General features: G+C 39.7%; 1 protein-coding gene and 1 long non-coding RNA gene across 2 annotated transcripts in view; one reads left to right on the top strand and one right to left on the bottom strand.

Annotated features, from left to right (window-relative positions):
- Positions 1–20697, top strand: part of CACHD1 (cache domain containing 1) — a 138794-nt gene that overhangs the window by 49312 nt on the left and 68785 nt on the right. Inside the window, exons 3-4 of the mRNA XM_053392171.1 lie at positions 13990–14138; positions 20075–20181. Of these exons, the coding sequence (XP_053248146.1) occupies positions 13990–14138; positions 20075–20181 (256 nt within the window). The remainder of the gene's footprint in view (positions 1–13989; positions 14139–20074; positions 20182–20697) is intronic.
- LOC128415656 (uncharacterized) lies at positions 7859–9543 on the bottom strand. The gene is made up of 2 exons (XR_008331029.1): positions 9112–9543; positions 7859–8509 (listed from the first exon to the last, which is right to left on the bottom strand). It is a non-coding gene; the product is annotated as an uncharacterized LOC128415656 (long non-coding RNA).

Here is a 20697-nt window from a genome sequence, read left to right as displayed (position 1 = left end):
TATAGCGCTCCAGCTAGGCCTCTTGGGCTGAAGTGTCAACCTATGTGAACCAAGTTTTCTCTAGAAAACTTGGATCTCACATGCAGCTGAACATTCTGGGGAAACTGTACTGATTGCAGACCAGCTGACATTCCAGTGTTTGTCTGCCACAATTGATCTTCTCACAGACGAACTCTGGCAAGCTTCTCTGCAACCCCAGAGTTCCTTAGATAGAGAGCCACTGGCTTAGTGGCTATTGGGAAAAGAGTGGCGGTAGAAGAAGGCCCTTTCCTTCCTTTCCCCACGAGAAATCTCTCTTATCCATTAGTGTGAAGAGAAGAGAAGTGTTTTTAAAAGGGAAAATAGAGTTGATCGATCTTCCATTATTCTGTGGGGAAAGGAAAGATGCTGCCACTTAATTCTCATTTGTGTCTGGAATAGAGGCTAGAATCTTAATCTAAAACAAGCACCCTTTCTTTCATATCAGGTTAGTTTTCAAACTAACAAAATCAACATTTAAAAGTTTTACCTCATTTCTCATCCCATATTTTACTGGTAATGTAAATTTAGTGTTTCTTTATTTAGTATGGTTTTATCCTACCCAACTCCTTTCTTTAAGGAGTTCAGGGCTGTGTGCATGGTTCTTCCCCACCCTCATTTTATCCTTACCACAACCTTGCAGAGTAGGCTAGGCTCAGATAAAGTGAATGGCCCAAACAGCTTCATACCAGAGTAGAGATTTGTCCCTGGGTCTCCTTTGCCCTAGCTGGATCCTCTAACCACGCCTCACTGGCTATGTAAATGTGGAATACGTGCCCCATTGTAATTGTTACTAAGGCATGATGAGACATATATTTGGTGGTGGGAGAAGTGGACAGCTGTCAGGCAAAGTGCAATACCTTTTCCATCCCTTTCACCCCTTAAGTCAGCGTGTTTCCAAAATTTGTGTTCCCAGAATCCCTCGGATGGTGTGCTGAGAAGTTTCCAAGCATGCCGTCATGTGTCAGTAGTACCCTTTCCCAATTACCATTAGGCAACCAGACTGCTTTCTCAAAACATAAAAAATGGAAATTGGCGGGGAAACACTTAAGTCTCCATGGTCATTCAGTGAGACAAGAACGTTGCCATACGTCTTTAAAAAAACACCTCACAAAGTTTTGAAGGGAGAGTTGTATGAAGCAGCTGTGTTGGAATTCATTTGTAGATTTGACACTATCAGACTTGAGCTAAATAGAGACAAAGTGACTACTGCAGAAATTAATTGTCTCTGGTTAGGTGTTTGCATCTCAGTATCTTTTGCATTCACATTTGTGCTTTGCGTAGTAATAGGACTTATCTGTCTTGTGCATTGCTTGCATTCTGGACTCACTTTGCAGTGTGTATATTCACGTCAACTGAGGATAACCCCAAGTTTATAGAGGTGGGATTTGACCCCCAAGTTCATGACACAAAAATGTCTTTTATCTTAATGGCACCAAAATTCTTTGTTGTTATATGCAGACTTAAAACAGAGTTTATTTAGAGATAGCCAATAAGTTCTAGTAGTACTGTCATAGGCCTGGAGAACAGAGTTCAAGTCTTCACAGTGCTCACTTGGGTGGACTCGCTAGGCCTCACCAGCTTCACATGTCATTTTGAGGCATTGCTTTCATATCAGGGTTCAAAATTAGCAGGCGCCAGGTGCATTTTGCACCTAAAGATTCTCCATTTGCGAGCTCCTAAAAAAGTATGGGTGCCCGTTTTTGAGCCTGGCTGACACACAAGAATTACTGAAATGTATGTGCTTTGAAGCCTTGAAGTAATTGTTAAGGATAGACAATATGGAGTTTAACAATAAAGGGTAGAGTGTTTTGAAAACTGGAGTATGGTACCGATACTTTTATTGTCAACATCAAATTAAACTTGTATTAACAAGTTTATCTTCAGTGTATCTGAAGAAGTGTGCGTGCACACGAAAGCTCATACTAAGAACAAACTTAGTTGGTCTCTAAGGTGCTACTGGACAATTTTTATATATATTTGTATTAACAATTTCTGCTAAAAATGTGATACAGTATTAACAATGTGTCACTTACGTGAATTGTGTATTAATTCATGCTTAACAAAATAATAAATTAAAAGTGTTGCCACCCCCACCCCCTCCCAGTGGTGACTAGACATTCTGTTTTGGCGCTCACAACCCAGGTCTCAAAAGCCACTTGGCTCCTAGCTTTTCTAACCTACTTTCTAACACTGCTTCATATGTACGCTTACCTGAAAGTCATTGAGGCTTACTTCTGAACAGACATGTATAGAATTGTGCTTTAAATGGGATAAACACACGTGTCTGCTCCCAAGTTCCTGGGAGGAAGAGTATTTTCAGTCATCAAATGGGTGATTTTGGCTGGCTGGCAGGCAGTGTAAGTAGTCATGGCTGGAGACTTATTGAGTAATGCTTGCTGCTTATACCAGCCTTGTAAAAATCAGTTGTCTGACCAAATTTTAGAAACTGAAATAAGATACTGTCAGGAGAGTTGACATGACGATGACAATACAGTAATTACAAGTACCCTCTCAGTTGCTTGGTTATAAAAACAGCTACCACCCATTTTCTATCTCCAGTGAGCTTCTTGTTCTCCTAGAATCATAGAATTGGAAGGGGCCTCAAAGGTCTTCTGGTCCAGCCTTCTGCCGCTTCAGCAAATCCAGTACAATGCCATCTCTAATGGTTGACTATCCAGTCTTTGCTTAAACCTCTCATGCACCCATCACTTCTCAAGGCAGGCCTGTTTGGATGCTGTTCTGCTCATAGCATCTGGATGTTCCTCCTGTTGTTTAGTCTAAATCCCCTTCCTTGTTATTTGAACCCATCTCAGCATACTTAGTGTCAGAGGAAGCAGTTGATAATACCAGGTCATATGAACTGGCTATAAATGAGTGTTCACATATTCATTTTAATTAACAGGTTTATCACCTTGGCTTCCATTGCTGGCTAAGTGGCAATGAGCTATGATAACTGATAACATGATAATTGATAATAGTGTCACGAAGAATATCAAGATAATTGGTATACCCTTCAAGGAGTACACTGCTATCAGCCAAGTGCTGTGTATTACATTACCATTAGTCATGCTTAGGCTCATGTTGACATTGTTCAGTAGTTCTCCGAGTTCAGTAGTTCTCTAGTTAACCATTACTGTTCAGGGCAATATTCAATGTGAAGATTGACTTTTGGAAGATACGGCTTAGAAATACTGGGCAACAATTTTGAGTTCCAATATATATTTGACAAAAAAATCGAGAAAAACATTGATAGATTAGTGTGGTGCTGTGGGTAAAATATTTTTAGTGACTACAAGCTTGCTCCTTTTTTTAAAAAAAACACAGATCCAAAACTGCTCTGTGGTAAAGTTCCTTTGTGGAAATACCAGAGAAGCTATCATTTATTTTCTGCTTTCTGCACACTTGATTTTTTACATTTCTCAGTGAGCCTTTGACAAACATACAAATTCTTTATACACCCATTTTTTGCAATAGGAACCCATTTTTCGGGTATGACAGTGTTTTAATCACATGTGATAGGCATTCCTGTGGTCCCGCTAAGATGGCAACCACTATGTGGAACTTATACCAGTGTAACTAGCTGGTACCCTTTGTTGCTCAATTTAAAAACACAATAACTACAGGGAGGGGGAGAGATGCAATGTAACAACTGTGAAGATCATTTGAAAAGATCCCTAGCAATTCTGTCATCACCCACCAAATATGCATCACTCCCAATAACACCCATGGGTTACCCATGTTTTGTGATGGCACAGACACTTCTCCTATGCACAAGCACAGTATCAATACGTTTTACAGAACAGGTGATGTCTTCTGTAGCCACAATGTGATGCTACAAGGTCTCTCTGAGGCTGTGCTCAGCTTGAACTCCAAGTTTATATCTCCCACTGCTGTTTACATTCACCTGAATTCTTTCCCCAGGGTTGCTGAAGGTTTTATCTGTGCATTTGCTGTCTCCTGTGTATGCTCTAAAGCCCCCTGATCTGTTCACACCACAATGGAATGACTGCTTCCATTTTCAAATCACGTGGAACCTGGTGTGAGTGCATCAAAGATAAATATTTCTCTAAAAGCAATAGAATGCAGATAGATTGCAGTTAACGTTGTGTGAACCTGTCTTAGAAAATGGTGGCGGGAGCATGCTAGAGGCGCAGCAAACAGTGATGTGAAAACACGTTAAGGTAGGAGACCAAATTCCCAGGAAGCCTAAGTTGTAGCCTGCAAACAACCACTATTTTCCCAGAGAGAATACCAGGGCCACACAAGGAAAGGTTTAACAATCCCGGCAAGCTACATGGAAGTAGCTGGAATATTCTGAACAGAAAACCCATAGCTGACACTAGGAGGAATGTTTGAGGCCTGCGTATCTTAATATTAAAAAGCAAATGGAAAACAGTCATCATTTGGTGTGGATTGCCTTCCGTGATTCACTTATATTGGATACATTGAGCTGCTTTGTCAGTGGTATGTTCTCAAACCAGCCTGTTCTGGCAGGAACTGGTTGGAGTTGTAGCCCAGGACATCTGGAGGCCTCCATGTTTAGGGAGGCTAACATAAACTAGCATGATAGCAATTGTCATTCCATTCGAGTACTCTGTCCTTGAAAAGTGACTAATGCTGGGCACTTCAAAGGATGTATTTAGGTAAGATGTTTACAAACTATGCTTCTGGGAAAGAGATGAATTCCCTAATCCCAAGCTATTATGTTTGGTTTCACCCTTTTGAGTAGATAGTCTATGAATTCAAGTTTATTGATCAAGTAGTCAGTTGACAAAGAGAATGGACAATAGGTCTATTCTGTTACTTAAAAACGGTATCCAGTGTGTGTTATTTCAGATTGAATTGTAACATTCCACATAACTAGTAGCCGGAATCTGACTGTGGAAACACATCATAGATTTGATTGTATTCCCCCCCCCCCGCTCCATTGATTCTTATGAGAGACCATTTTCTTTACCCTGGCTCTGAATGGCACAACATTTAGCTGTGGTTGCAGGTGAGAAGGAGGTTTGAAGGGTATAGGATTCAGTCCTCCTCCAACCTGTCCACTCCTGCAGTCTGTAGCTTTATGCCCACAGAATGGCACTGGTGAAGCAGATATACTGGCATACTGCTCACATACCACAGTAGTGCTGATATGACTTAATTTCTGCCAGTTTTACTTGGTTCTGCTAGTATAGCAGAGTTTCTGCCATATCTTATAAGGCAGACAATAGGCAGACAGTTTTAAAGCATAGGTGGCTCCTCAAGTATGTGAATGAAAAGTATATGACACTTGTAGAAGTGCATATTCCACAGATCAAAGTGGTCAAGCAGGCACGTATAAGACAAGGTGACCCTTCAAATAAACTCTTCCTAAGTCGTTTAGGGCTTTACATGTTAATAGTAAAACTTTGAACTTGGTCAAGTAGCAAAATGGCTGCCAATGCAGAACTTTGACCAGAGATGCAATATACTGATAGGATCTCACTCCTATCCATGCAGAATGGTGCAGCATCATTACGTAATGCAGTTTCTGGACCCAACCACAATGGAAGCCTCACATAGAGTGTGTTGAGTAATCTAATTTTGAAGTTACCAATGCCTGGACTACTGTGATCAAGCTATCCCAGAAGCAGTCACAGTTGATGTACTAGCCTAATCTGGTAAAAGGCTGTCCAACCCCCAAGACCACCTGGGTCTTCAGTGACAAAGTTGGTTTCAAGAGCACTCCCAGACTGCAAACTTGCTTCTTCACATCTGATTTCTGACACCAGGACCATACAAGTCAAGGTTATTACTAGTAGTTATAATTTATGGTAAAGTCAATAGTCCTCCTGGATCCAGGTGATGTTTCAAAAACAAAACAAACTCTGTATTTGAATGTACGTCCCATGGAGACAAAATCCTATTGCCATAAAGAATGGCCCCAGGATTGCTGACAATTTTGGTACAGTGTCAAAATGTCACAGAATATACATTCTAGGAATTTAATATTTAATTAAAGGACATTTTTTAAAAGACCTGTAATAAATACGGTAAAATATGCTATGTGCATGAAAATAAACATTTAAATATCCTGAGATACTTTTACCACTGTACATCCCAGATCACATAGTGTAGCCAGGACAACCTTCGTGTTGAAAACTTTGTGTGAATTTGAGAGCTAAAAGGATTATTGTCAAAGTAACTGTAAAATCTAGGCCTTTTGAAACCATCTTGATTCTTTCAGAGACAGTCTCATCGGCTTTATTTGAAGGATAATGCCTTTCACTGCCATTTTCTGGGTGGTCTGCACACCACTTAAAATCATATGGGTTAAATTATACAATGGGTTTTAGAAGAAGGGGGTGGTGTGGTGAGGTTTCTGGTAAAGCCTCCAATATATATTGCTTACACCACGGCCCTAGATGCATACATTAACTCTTAACAATATATAAATAAATGTCTAAACATTCTAAGTATTGTGACGAATACTTGGCTGTCAGAGAAGATAGATGAGGCCCCTATAGAGTATAACTACCATGGATTGAAAAGAGCTCAGGATTGAAAAGAGCAAGAGAGTAAGTGAGCACTTCTGTTTTAATAATAACTTGGCTCTTTAGTGCTAATGAATCATGAGTACTGGAGGTTTATGTGTAGGGTAATATATACAAATGGATCGTATTAAAACAAATGCAGACAAATTGTAAGCAAACCTAATCCTCCATCAGCCATTCCTCTTATTGTTCATTAACTTCTTAACTGACACTCTAAAAGCATTTATTGCCAGTTTGTCAGCCGAGAGAATGTTTCTGGTAGGTTACTGATTTCATAATCATGTTTTTATAATGTAGAAAACGTACCAATTTTCTGCAACCCAAAGAAGTGAAAAAATACAACTGTGGCTTAAAGTTAAAAAAAATGATTACTATGTTAAATTTTAATGCTGTTTACTAAAACCTTAGACCTTATTCTTTAAAATTCAGAGTTGTCTGTCATTTGGAAGGGTATTTCCATCGAAGTCCTTCCCCCCCCTTTAATAGTAGGGAGCAAAGTCAGTATTGTGGGAGAGATTTAAGGAATAATGATGGGCTTACCCAGTAATAGAAAGATTCTCTGAGAAATCATGTTTCTGCTGCCTAGAGAATATAATACAAAGCTTGAGAGATGGGGGAAAGAGTATTATTGGCAACATATATAAAATAAGTAATTATGAAACATTTTGTTATGATATATGATATGATGAGGTGCGAAGGACTTGAAGTCAGGAAAGTTAATTCTGCTTTTCAAAATATACAGCAGCAGCAGAACTATGTAATTAATATCCACTCTCCGACAGCCTTCATGAAAATAACCTTGATTTATTCTATTCCAGCTAAGATGCTTTTCATATTACCGTACTTCCAGTTCCTCTCTGCTTCTGCATGAGACCTTGATATGCTAGGGATGCTTTCTTCTCTGACAGTATTCCCACTTGGCTTCTGGTGATTTCAACATTCATGTTGATAAACTCTCTGAAACAATGTAAGGGTTCTTAAAAATGGAACCCTAGGCTCTAATACTTTGCCTTCTGTACCACCAAGGCAGCATGTCTCCTGGAGGAATGACAGTCTGAATTGTGCTATCCAAATGTGGAGCATCAACAACATTACAAGCCTCTGGTCAGGTGACTCAGGGAGACTGCAGCTCCACCTTGTCTTATAAATCTTCAGCTCTGGAGACAGTTTTTCAATCTGTGTAGCATCTCGCAGCAAAAAGGCCCTGCTCACCACACTTACCCCACACTCTGCCTGTGGAATGCGACTGTTTACTTCCCTCAAGATGCACTGCTTTCTTCTAACATTTGGCTCATAAGCTGTTGCCTCTGGAACTTCACTTTTTCACTTGTCCTAGAGATTGCGCTGCTTGCTTCTAGCCCCATCACAATAATGGCTTTCTCACTCCTGACCTTTGGGGATCTGAACTTTTTACAACTTGCATTCCTGCTGCTCGGTGGACCCTGACATAAAGTTGTCTTCTGTCCCCAGCTGCTCCCTTTCACTTCCACTGTTGGAGCAAATACTCCTCTCAGTGGCATGGACATTGTCTTGCTCTTGCTTCCTCTAAGAATTGCTCCTCAAAGAATCTCTCACTGTTGCTGCGGAATTTATCCTGACAATCACCTTTTCAGTATTTCCATTATATCTGCTGTCCCCAAATCTATTGAGGTTCCTTGAGGTTTTCGCCTTGGTTGTCTTCTAGTCTCTCTTTACCCACAGCTTTGAGTGCCATCTATTTGCTGATCATTTTAATCACTTCCGAGGTGACTATTTAAAGATTCTTAAGCCAGCCTAGGACCTAGGTCAGCCTACTACCCTTTACACATTATCCACTATTGGGAGTTAGCTGGCATTGGTCTGTGAACTCCTTTCTTCTTACTTGACAGGAGACTTTCGACCCAAAACTTATTTCTGCTGTTCCGTATGGACTAGTAGCAGGTCCCCCGCCTTTGAGCAAGACTTTGTGGATGGCAAGAACTTCCTTTCAACTACAAAAAAGTCAACAAAGGATAGTTAAAGAAACCAAGATAGTTCAGGAAAAGAAGGCACATTATTGGCACATTAAAAAGAGACATACAGGCATTCTAATTAATTACTATTAAAAGGGAATCAAAGCTACTATCTTAAAGCATACAAGAGAATAGTGACTTCACATGTAATTATATAGAACAAAAAAAAAAAAAAAGGATTTAAGATGGTGGCACGGCAGGGAGCTGCATAAAGAGACTCAGCATTGCTCCTCCAAAAAGGTTTTATCTGCTATTTTAAAAAGGTTTCTTAAAAAAAAAAAAAAAAACAACGATTTTAACTTTAGAACAAAAACCAAAAACAGGCCTGTTCCCCTACTGGCTACAGGTGGGGTGTCGAATTAATCTGACCAGTCAAGATGATAGTCTATCAAAGAGAATTCCTTCCTTTGTGGAGGTAAAATTCCTTCTGATGATAACCCTATTATAACCCCACCATGGGATGAAAATATTTTGGGGCTTATCTGAAGTTCTTGCTAATGATGCTTGTACATAAACTTCAATACTGAGAACATCCTGTGAAAGGGAAGTAACATTTTAAAGAATTTGTTAGAAAGTTTTACCATGACTGCTGATCCGGACTCTTGATCTGAGTTGATCAGAAAGGCAAAAATAGTGGCAAATATTTTCCATGCACACCAGGAATAAAGGACACGTTTGATTGGAACCTTTGGCCCTGTCTGTTCAGCTTTTATAGTGAAGATGGATACAGAAAATGTACAAAATGCTCAAATATTCAAAATGCATCTATGATTCCAGAGATGTAACAAGTGTATTTAGGGAAATGCTCAGAAAAAAATAAGAAAAAAATAAAAATTGGTAGTAAATTTAAGGTGGCTGATCTGTTAAGTGGAATATGTTGTGAGAAAGAGTTATTGTGTCATAATAACTACACCCATCCATGATCATTGACAGAAAATACATATTGAAACATCTATATGTACAAAGTAGGTTTGAGCATTCTGTTAACTTACCGTATTTACTTGAATGTAATTCGCACCTTTTTTGGCCAAATTTGCAAAAATTGTGGTGCACATTAAATCCAGTGGTGGATTAGATTTGTGTAAATCCATTATTGTGTTACTTTTGCTACATATGCCTCTCTCTCTTTCAGCAATAAAGCAGTGTTAGCTTTATGTTTATGTTGTGGATTGCTGGGTCCTCCTTAGAAGCAAGTGGACGTGTTCTTGCTGTGTCGCAGTTTGATACATTCTCATATGGGCAACCCCTGATTCACGAGGGGGTTGCATTCCGGGCCATTGGGTGCGATGGCCATTGGGTGCGACGGGTGTCCTGCCTTCTTTTCCGGCCACTTCCAGGTCACCACGATGCACGAGTGCAGGGTCGCGCATCAGTTGAACACATATAAATCGGTCATTGCCTGTAGTTTCAGATGGCCTTCGTTTGGTTTAAGCTGCAGAGGAAATAGTGTCTCTTTGGAGCAAAGTTATCCTGTAGGACGTTGCTAAATGTGCAGCCCCATTAAAAAAACCCAACATACACAAGTTCATCTGTTTGCTGAAGATTTGCTAGGATATGCAGGGAGAGATAACTGAGAGGGGCGACCTCTTTGATACATATTTCAGAAGTAGCTCTTAGTAATTTTACATGCAGCAACTTGTATAAGTCTGCTTGTGAGAAGGGTCAGGAAGTGTCACTGTTGTATAAACAAGCCACCAGTGCAGGCTTAACTGTAGCTCTAAGGAAGGTGTTAGCATTGTATCATATGGAAAGAAACAGCTGATAGATAGCAGGCATTCCCATAGATCTCCTGTTTGTAATTCAACCTGTCATCAGATAGGGGATGAGGCTGCTTCCTAAATCCAACTATGAGTTAAGAGAGGATATCAGATACAGCTTGGCAATGGAACATACAAAATAGTTTCTGGAGAGGATATAATAAAATTTCTGTGATTGTAGCAAACTCCCTAGTTTGAATTATACAGGACAATGGCTAGCAGTATCAAGCCACTTAGGAGGCTATGGGTGACAATAGAGGATATATTCATTAGGGTTTTGTGAATGACAAACCAGGGCTATAGATTGGAAGGGTATGTTTGTCTCTTGTTGTGCTAAATTCTTTGCAGCTCTCCAAAGTCTGCTGTTTTAAATTAACAAATGAATTATTATTATTATTATTATTATTATTATTATTATTATTACTATTATTATTATTATTAATTAGAATCATGCAGTTTTAACTTCTGCTACATCAAGTGTCATTATATAAGTGTTGGCTTAATTTATGCATGTTTTGAATACAATTTTATAGCATACAAATTTTACAGCTGGCATCAATAAAGCATGCTCTGAAGCGTTTTTTAATTCTCAACCAGTGAGGAGGCAAGGAGTGGGGTGGAGGAGAGAACATCAGAGAGAGTTTAGCATTAAAAGGAGCTTTTAAAGCTCAAGGGGTATATGCAAATGAGTAAGCTGTCTCTGAGGAAATGGAGAGATTCACTGATGTTATGAAGAAATATTGTCAATAGGACCAGCAGCATTTGATGTGCTTTTTACACATGGGTATAAATATGCAAACAGGTGTTATCCATGTATGCTTAGTAACCAAACTCTGGCTCCCAGATCCCATTGTTAGTGCGAGGGATAGCAGCCATCTTGGCAGGAATGTGCCATGACTTAATATTTTGGGAGCAAGAAGGGGAAGGGGAAGAATAGAGGAGAGGGTAGGGATGCTGAAGCACTTTTGTTTGTTGGGCCATATCAAAAGGTGGCCACCCCTCTGCTAATCCCTCGTGCCCGTTTTAAGGGGTACACAAGGAGTTCAGCGCTCTGAATGCAGTGTTGCACCTGTCATATGCTGTAGCTTCTGCTTGAATCACATAAACTAGAGTAATGTGTTGCAGTGGGCTATTAAGTTTATTGTTTGGTTTATTCTAATAAAGGCCACATGATCTGTATTGTCAGGAGGGCTAACAGATTTATCTGGCATGTATGCCAAGTTGGTGCTATCAGCCAGATCTACTAATATATATGACAATTTTCCTACTGAGAAAAACTGATTCTGCAGCTTTGGTATTTTCCAATAAAATGTGGAGGGTGGAATACTTTATATTTCATAGTGTAAAGGGGAAAAACTCACCCAAAAGCAATTGGTTTGTGGAGGGGGAAACAGAGAAACCTCCTCAGCATTACCTCCTCACTGACAATTGAGACCAATTTAATGGTGTTAGACTCATAGCTTAGTTGGGACTATTAGCAGTCCTCTGGTGTGTTAGTAATAAATCATTCTACAATGCCAATTAGGTATAATTCTACAAGTCATTTCATTTGAACAACATTCTGTTAAAAACTATGTTCCTTGGAGACCTGTAATTGAGCTGTAGTATTTGATGGAAACAATTGAGGCAAAGTCACTTCTCTTATCAGTGTAGGCCTCATTATTCATGTAAGGAAGTAAATCATGATGAAATGACCTGTTATTAATAGTTAGGAAGGACATTTGTCAGTCTCGGAAACTAATGAACAGGCCAATTATGTATTTCAGGAATCCATACACAAATTGAGTTGTGTTTTCAGGTTGTTCCTTTAGGTGGAATATTGTGTGTGTAAGTAAGGGGTGATTGAGGGTGTTGAAAGGCAGCCAGTTAGACATTACTAATTAAAGAACTTTATCTGCCTCCGAAGGCAAGAATGCATTAAAATATGATATTGAACATTTTGCTGTGAGCTGTAAATTGTTAAAAGATTATTCTCTTTCTTGATTTAGGCTGCAAGCTGGAGGTAGCTTCTTGAAAGAATTATGAAGAAAACTTGAAATATGCTCTCTCTCACATACACATGTATACTCAAATATATAATTATGCGCGCACACACACACACACAACTACGCACACACAATATCTTGGGATTTCTGTTTCTGGTTCCTGTTTTTAACAGGTTGCTTACAGATGTGGCTCCATGTAAAACAGGATGTGTAAAAGGAAGCCAGTTAAAGAAGAGGCACATCCTGTTTTAGGGGTAAAGAGCTACTGTTTCCGTTTTGGCACAACAGCAGCTATTCCACTCATGCAGATGATGCTACTCTATGTGTCCCCTTACTGCAAATTAGCATAGGGGAATAGTGCTCTGGTTCATAGCACTGATGGCCGAGAAAAATCTGGAGAATACACTGAGTGTCAAGCATGATAATAGAATTGTATTCAGCGTACTGCAAAACTACATTTACATATGGGTTTTCAATACGTATAGTAAAGATGTATTGAGAACATTTATACACACATCTGGTTTGGGGGCCCCTAGAATGTAGCTCTTATTATACCTCTAAACCGTTTCATCACAGTTAATACGGCACTAGAATTATGTGTAGGTTTTCAGCAAATCTCTATCATGCATCCTTCAAGTGACCATAACACATAGGTCTTCTAGATCAGTTTTTTCATTGTGGATGAGTGCATTTTTGGGACTCCGTAAACATGCCTGTGGAAAATTTCAATTTTATTACCACCATGACAAAAGGATATCTTATCAGCCTAAATTTACAATGCTACTAGAATACAATAGGGTAGCTTAACTATTGCTTTGTTCTGGCACATATATGGTGTTGGAGGTCAGATGAGAGCCATGCCATCCTCATGTACTACATTAGCCAAAATCAGTTAACCAGTTGTATATGTATTAATTGGAAGTTTAGTTTCTTTGATATCAGTACAATTTATTATCAGGATGTTTGATTTTGATTAGTTTGATCTGGTTTTAGAGTTAAAGCTGAATTGAAAAATGTGCAGGTGCCCCCTCAGAAATGAAAACACAATGCAGTGCAAAAAAAAAAAAGTATATTAAATGCTCTGTAGCAGATTGGGTTCCTTTAGCAGAAGCCAACACAATAAATCTTAGTAGCCCAGGGGAGCTTCCCTCCTTCTCTCCCTCCTGTGCTTCCACCATATTCACTCTGGAGCAGGCATAGGCAAACTCGGCCCTCCAGATGTCTTTGGCCTACAATTCCTATGATCCCTAGCTAACAGGGCCAGTGGTCAGGGATGATGGGAATTGTAGTCCCAAAACATCTGGAGGGCTGACTTTGCCTATGCCTGTTCTGGAGTGTGAGGAGAACCCCCAGGACAATGGGAGAGGGGAGGAGATGAGGCTCCTTCCATCAGGGAAGCAGAAATGTTTGTGTTAATGGAGCAATATCATTAGCACAACACTGAATATTCCCCCCCCCCAATATGTGTCGTCCCAGATTATTTCATCTTTTTCATAAATTAGCATTTGTCTTTAAACTGTTCATATTAACACTAGCTGTTCATAATAGCAAAATAAAGAAGCATTTCTTCATGGTAAATATTGTGGGTGGGATCTTGGGTATGTTGCTTTCTTTTAGGCATTTCTCTTTGGGCATTTCATAACAAGTATACAGTATATATGCACACCCAAAAGGAACTTTGATTGACTGATTTATTTATTTTCTTTAAATTGTTTAGCTTGCAAAAAAGATCCGGGAAAAATTTAACCGGTACTTGGATGTGGTTAATCGGAACAAGCATGTAGTGGAAGCTTCATACACTGCTCATCTGACATCACCTCTGACTGCAATTCAAGACTGCTGCACCATTCCACCGTCTATGATGGAGTAAGTATTCAAAAGGATCCCACCTCCTGAGAGTTCCCTTATTAATTGGGGTAAGCCCATTCATCTGGGGACATCTTGACCTGGTCTTGGGGCAGGGCCCATGCGAGAGAGGCTTGGTGGAGCAGACGATCTGAAATTGTTCCAAGTTGAATGCTAACCCCATGGGAATTATGGACATCAGGTTGCTCCGTGAAGGCAGAGGCAGAGAAACCTTTTCACTCCATGGACTGCATTCCTTTCTTCACAGCCTTCCAGTGTTGTGCAGAGTTAGAAGCAAAAAGTGGGTGGAATGTTACCTTCACACACTAGGCGTGTTTCTATAGACACATGTCCTCTGTCCTCCATCTGTGAAAGCAATAAGCCTTATCAGTGTTCATGGACATAATTCTACCCAGGCAGAAGCATGCAAAGAGGATATAGAGAAGGAAGCTCTAAGTCTTTGGCCTTGAATTTGCCCTGTTTTTTTTTTGTTTGTGGCCCAGTTTAAATGGTATGTGTTGTACGATGTACTTGCATTATCAGGTCAGCTTTTAGCCAGTACATGAAAGTGTAAGTATTTTCAGCCTAGTGCTTTGGTTTGGTTTTGGAACTTGGTGCTATTGAATTTTGCTAGTGTGTTGTAAAAAGCAGAAAAAGTTTGTTGTAGTAAGGCATTACAGAAGGAAAATTGGTTAATGTGTCAGATTTCAAAATTGATTTATAAATATGAAAGACTTGTTTGGAAAACATGATTAATGTTGCTTTTAAAAAATATCACCGGCCTGAAAGTTGAAAAGGCTGCACATTTTTGGACTGTATATAAAGTGCTTTGGTTGGCTGATCAATATTAATTAACAGACATAAAAGACTCTAAACAGATAATAAAAATGCATTACAGTATATGAAACAGGATCACTTCAGTTACAGAATGCACATAAAATGATCTTTATATTTATTCTCTACCTTTACTAAAGAGAGTTGGCTGTGGAAATAGTGACCTTTGCTGCAATTGTGTCTTGCAAATAATTATTGAGAGTCCCAGTGAATATCGGGCAGTGGGAAGCAGGTTTACTAAAAACAGATGGCTTTTATATGGTCTTATAAAAGCATACTTCTGTTTAATAGCTCAGGACTTCCTGAATTACACTGATAAGGCATTTGTTGGAATACAGTTACAGATTTAGTGATAAGTACATTAGCTGTGTGTGGCTTTTAATTTTTAGAAGAATTAATTTTGTAGTGCGGTTCTGAGCGCATTCTCTGCCCATACCAACCTCACTTTGCCCAGCCTATTTTGAGCCAGGCTAGAAATAGCAGAGGGCTGTTCCTTATAGGAGTTACTATTTAAGTGTGCTTCCATACAGAGTAAACTGGAAGCATTGAAAAGGGCTGTGCATTGATCACTGAATATAGTTAAGTTGTGAGTGGGCAGCTCACAAATACTGTGGGCACAAGCCATGAGTTCCAAATCAACAAAGGTGTGAAGAAGAAGCTGTTAGCCTTGACCACACTGCAGGCCTTTCTTTCACATACCACTGGATGAGCAGCTCCAGCCCTTCTTCACAGAATCACAAAGAGCAGTGGAAGACTTAACACAGTTAAGGTTCCATTATGGAACCATAAGGACATAAGAAGAGCCTGCTAGATCCAGCCAGTGGCCCATCTAGTCCAGCATATAGTGGCCAACCAGTGGCCTGTGGGGAATACTCTAGCATTCTCTCCTCTCCTCCCTCCTGTACTTAGTAACTGGAATAGAATGATTGCCATCTGGAAGGAAAGTTGCGTTAAACAGAGGATGTGACACAGGCATGGACAATGCCAAAGCAGGCAGAGATACTGTATTTTTTGCTCTATAAGACTCACTTTTTCCCTCCTAAAAAGTAAGGGGAAATGTGTGTGCGTCTTATGGAGCGAATGCAGGCTGCGCAGCTATCCCAGAAGCCAGAACAGCAAGAGGGATTGCTGCTTTCGCTGCTCAGCGATCCCTCTTGTTGTTCTGGCTTCTGAGATTCAGAATATTTTTTTCCTTTTTTTCCTCCTCCAAAAACTAGGTGTGTCTTGTGGTCTGGTGTGTCTTATAGAGCGAAAAATACGGTACTTATAGAGGGCTGTTTTAGTCAGGTTTTATTATTCTAGCCTGAAGCTGAGTACAGCCAGATTCCAGGAGCCCAGCAATCTATGGTTAATGTTAACTGGTTTGTCTGAAATCGGTCAACTTTGAACCAAGGGTTATGAAGCTGAGTTATTTCAATAAACCATAGTTAAGGTTAACCACCATTTCGGGGTTGAACAGAAGGCTAAATTGCAAGTAATCTAAACGAGAAGCAAACTGGAGAGAGGAGGAAACGCATAAACCCAAGATTTGCACAGGCTTCTTCCATCATGGTTAACCATGATTTATCATGTTGACTAAACTCAACATTATTTGACTCAGTTTTTGTTCTCTGTGCCTTAATTGATTATGCTGGGGTTGTTTTTTTTAAAGAAATCCTTAAGGGACATTTTCTTTATCTCAGTACACTGAGAGAAATTCTTATCACTGTAACATATTACTTGACAAGTCTACCTTAGATTCATGAGTGTAATATTTACATGGGTAAACCAACAGATCTATTTTTGAAGATCATTTACTTCATGAATGCGATAATTGCTTCAGAAGTGGTCTGGCTCACCTTTTTAAAATAGCTGCTTAAATATTTGCTATTGCAGTTCAGCTTTATCACAGCCTTTTCTTCTGTTTACATGCCCTCTCATGGGCTGTTAAGTTGTGAGATAAGGAGATTCCCATTCTGATCTTTCAAGTTGCTGGTGGAGTTGTATTTTCAAGAATACGAAACTGGATTTGGACTCAGCTTAATGGAATTTCAACAGTGTGCAAAGATGGCTGTAAGGATTTGGAAGGACTGAGCCTTACAGTTTTGGAGTATGTGTATTATACAAACAATTTTCTTAAGCACTCATTAGAAATTAGTATTTGATTTGTAGGAATCCAAGTATGGGATAGGCTAGGAAGAATCCTTCTAACACAAGTATTATCAGGGCATACAATGACAAAACTATTATTTCCGTCACAAATCGCTGCAGTGAGTTAAATTCTAGTATAATTAAGTGCTGAGAGAATAAAATAGTACCCCTCCCCATTATCATAAAATTCTGTCCTGAGTTCTGTCTATGGTTATTCTCACTATTAAAAAATAAATAAGCATTTAAGAAGCCTTTGAGATTATACTTAGCACCATTCATGTTAATATAACACCAGATAAACAACATTTGTTTCATCCAGACATATTGGAAAGTCTCCAGGTTAGTCAAATGGATAATGGTTTACTGTGTTTGCATTCCTTAAAAACAGGTGCACGCTTAAGTGCTTTCAGGATTAGAGCTCCATTATTAGTTCATTATAACTATTTTAAAATAAAAGCCATGTTTAATATTTCAGTACTGTACTGCAATATGCAGATAAAATATTAATTACAAGCCTTGCTGTTAAAAAACAACTAGTTTTAGCATTTTAAATAAAATTGTTAATTTTGAATTAGTTTGTAATGTAGCTGCATTTACCCCAGGGAAAACACCTTTATAGAAATTTAAACAAAGAATGGAAAAAAGGACAGGTCTTGTTACAACAACAGATGAGTGTCATTTTTATATACACATTCTCTTTCTTTCCCCCCGTTTTCTAAAACTGAAACTGCATAGAAGAAGTTGATTTACTTTCTGAATAGAGGCTGAATGCAATCCAATTGGAGCTTACTTGAACACTGTTTTGATGTAAGATTCAAAGCTTCTGCAAATTTATTTTATCTTCTACATTTGCTGATCTTCTGCTTGTAAATCCTGTTGAAGGAGAATAAAAATGACTGCTGCCTGATGGGAATTAAATGTCTGAAGTTCAAAGCAGTTTGCACATCAGAGCAAACGTCAATCAAATGAACATCTTGCAAGCTAGGCAGGGAGCGAATTTCTCCATGGGGAAGAGATCAAAGTGGGAGTCACAGTTCTGTTTTCTCCCTCTGGATGCAGTTTCGATCAGTTGTTCATTAAAGTGAATCCAGAAGGAAGGGTTTTCATATAGTATAGAAAAAGAAAGGGGGAAAGAAGAGGGTTGGGTAGTGGGAATGGATGATACTTTTTCTTGCAGCTGAAGTTAAGAGCACATTTTGATCATTTTTTAATTGCAGAAACTATTTACCACCAAAAAAACTCCACCAACCCCCGGACTGTTTGGGGATTTGTTACGGATACATTTTTTTCAAGAGTTTTTATAGAGGACATGTTTTAAAACCTGCTTAGTTAATCTACATTCTTTTGTTTGAAAAAGATGGAGGGACTAGTTAAACAACTCCCCAGTCCCTATTTAGAGTGCCTATATATTTTATTTGTCTGGAGATCAAGAGTTCATCTTACATTTTTTGTGATTAGTATCTTAATCATTAGGAACACGTCAGGTTTTACTTTTAAGTGCTGTTATTGTATACATTTTAAGGATGGTGAAAAATAAAATCATGAAATTGCCAAATTGCTTGAAACAATTATTAGTACCATTAATAACATTAGTTGCTTTTAGATTTTAATGGAGGTGTTGGAAGCCATGGACACCATGCAGCAACTCCCAACGAGTACATCCTCCATTTTCTTTTATGTGGAAGGTATTTCTGGGCATGTGCAATTGGGGGGGGGGGAAATTCCTGTATTCATCTGGTGCATTTTCATTCTTAAGTTATAGTGGGGGCACCTCAGTGGGACTTACATCTGAGTAAATAAGGTTAACAAGGTTGTATGAAATGAGACTAATTTCCTTAAATTTTCCTTTCCTGTAATTCATATCCTTTCAGATTTTTTTATTTGGAAGGCAGAATGTAATGTAAGATGTTGGGAACAGACCTGGATATGTTTAGACTTGAGCAGAAATGAGTTAGTTTGGATGGTTTCTGCTAACTTAGGTACTGTGTAAAATGTACAGAAGGATTAGCATCAAGGCTAGGGGTCGGCAAGGTTTTCCTCGCCTGGGCCGGTTCACTCCAGAGGAGATCCCTCTGTGGGCCGGATTGCGTGCACATGCCCACAATTTCCGGCATCGGCGCATGCGCAGACGTGATTACCAGCACAGTGGAAGTGAGTCCCCGTGCTGCATTACACCAGTTTAGCGCAGCGCACAGGGACTCACCGAGTGGGCGGCTCGGTTTGGGGGCGGCTCGTGGGCCGGTTAAACGACCCCCATGGGCTGCTTGTGCAAAGGCTGTGCAAAGTTGCTAACGTGCCTAAAGCAGTGCCATAGCTACCACAGGTTTTTTGCCTTGGGTGAACTCTGCTAGCTAGGTGTTTTGCCCTGGGTGAAGCCTCCAGAGGGGTGCTGCTGCGGCTTCCGGATTGTGTGTGTGTGTGCACAAATGCACATGGAGGATGCCAAACTGGGTCTTTGGCCCCAGGTGAAATAAAGCCTAGTTTCACCCCTGCCAAAAGATATGCAATAAAGATGACAGGTAAGCCTCCCTTGGGGAGAGCATTCCACAAGTGGAGACTCACCATAGAAAAGGCCCATTCTCATGTTGTCACCCTGTGGACTTCTCATAGAAGAGGCACACAAAGAAGGGCCTCAGATGATGATCACATCAATTCATATGGAGGAGACTGTCCTTGAAGTATTGGCGATCCTGAGCCGTTTAAAGCTTTATAGGTTAAAACCAGCACTTTGAATTGGACCCGGAAACTAATTGGCAGCCTTTGCAGTCAGGCCAGGATTGGCGTTATATGCTCAAACTGTCTTGTTCTGCTGAACAACCTGACCACTGAATTCTGGTCAGCTGAAGTTTCCGAACCATCTTCAGAGGCATCCCCACGTATAATGCACTGCAGTAAAACGCTCTTCCCCTAATGCAAGCTCAAGGAAGAGTCCATATTTAAACAACAGAACTAGTTTATTTGTCTTATTAATTTTACTATTGCATTCATTTTAGGTTTGATGGAAACTTTAACACTAATGTGTCTAGAACGATCAGCTGCGATAGACTGTCTACCACTGTGAATAGCCGAGCGTTCAATCCTGGCCGTGACTTAAACTCTGGTAAGTAATGCATACTTGAGCATGTAACTTCTGCCTTTTGCTGCAGAGAACCAGCATCCAGCGCCACACCAACTGCGTTTTATCTGACGCTGCCACACTGTTTTTAATTTCCAGGACTGAATGAGAGGAATACGTTTTCCTGCAATGATGTTGATATTCCAATATACCATATATAATTGATAGGGGTTCATATCAAACTTAATTTGTTTTCTGTATAGCCATTCTGCCCTGGCATTGGTAATGTCAGTTCTCCATAGTGACATTACAAAGGGGCCTCTTTGATCTTTTGAGTTCATCTAACGTATAGGTTCTGCAGCAAACTGGCATTAACTCTGATTTATGAAGATGCCCTGAAATACTTCGTTTCTTTGATGTGCTGTGGGGTTTCTATACCCATTTGCCTGGCACGTTATAAAACTGGAGGTGTGGTTGCTATCTAAGACTGCAAGACTTTTCACAAGAGATGGAGCCTTCGGTTAACACTACTTTCTTAGCATTGTTTTCAAATGGAAATAA

Source organism: Podarcis raffonei, chromosome 6, assembly GCF_027172205.1.
Source record: "Podarcis raffonei isolate rPodRaf1 chromosome 6, rPodRaf1.pri, whole genome shotgun sequence".
NCBI lineage: Eukaryota > Metazoa > Chordata > Lepidosauria > Squamata > Lacertidae > Podarcis > Podarcis raffonei.
Note: the sequence above shows the minus strand (reverse complement) of the source record. Positions and strands in the feature narration are given on the sequence as shown.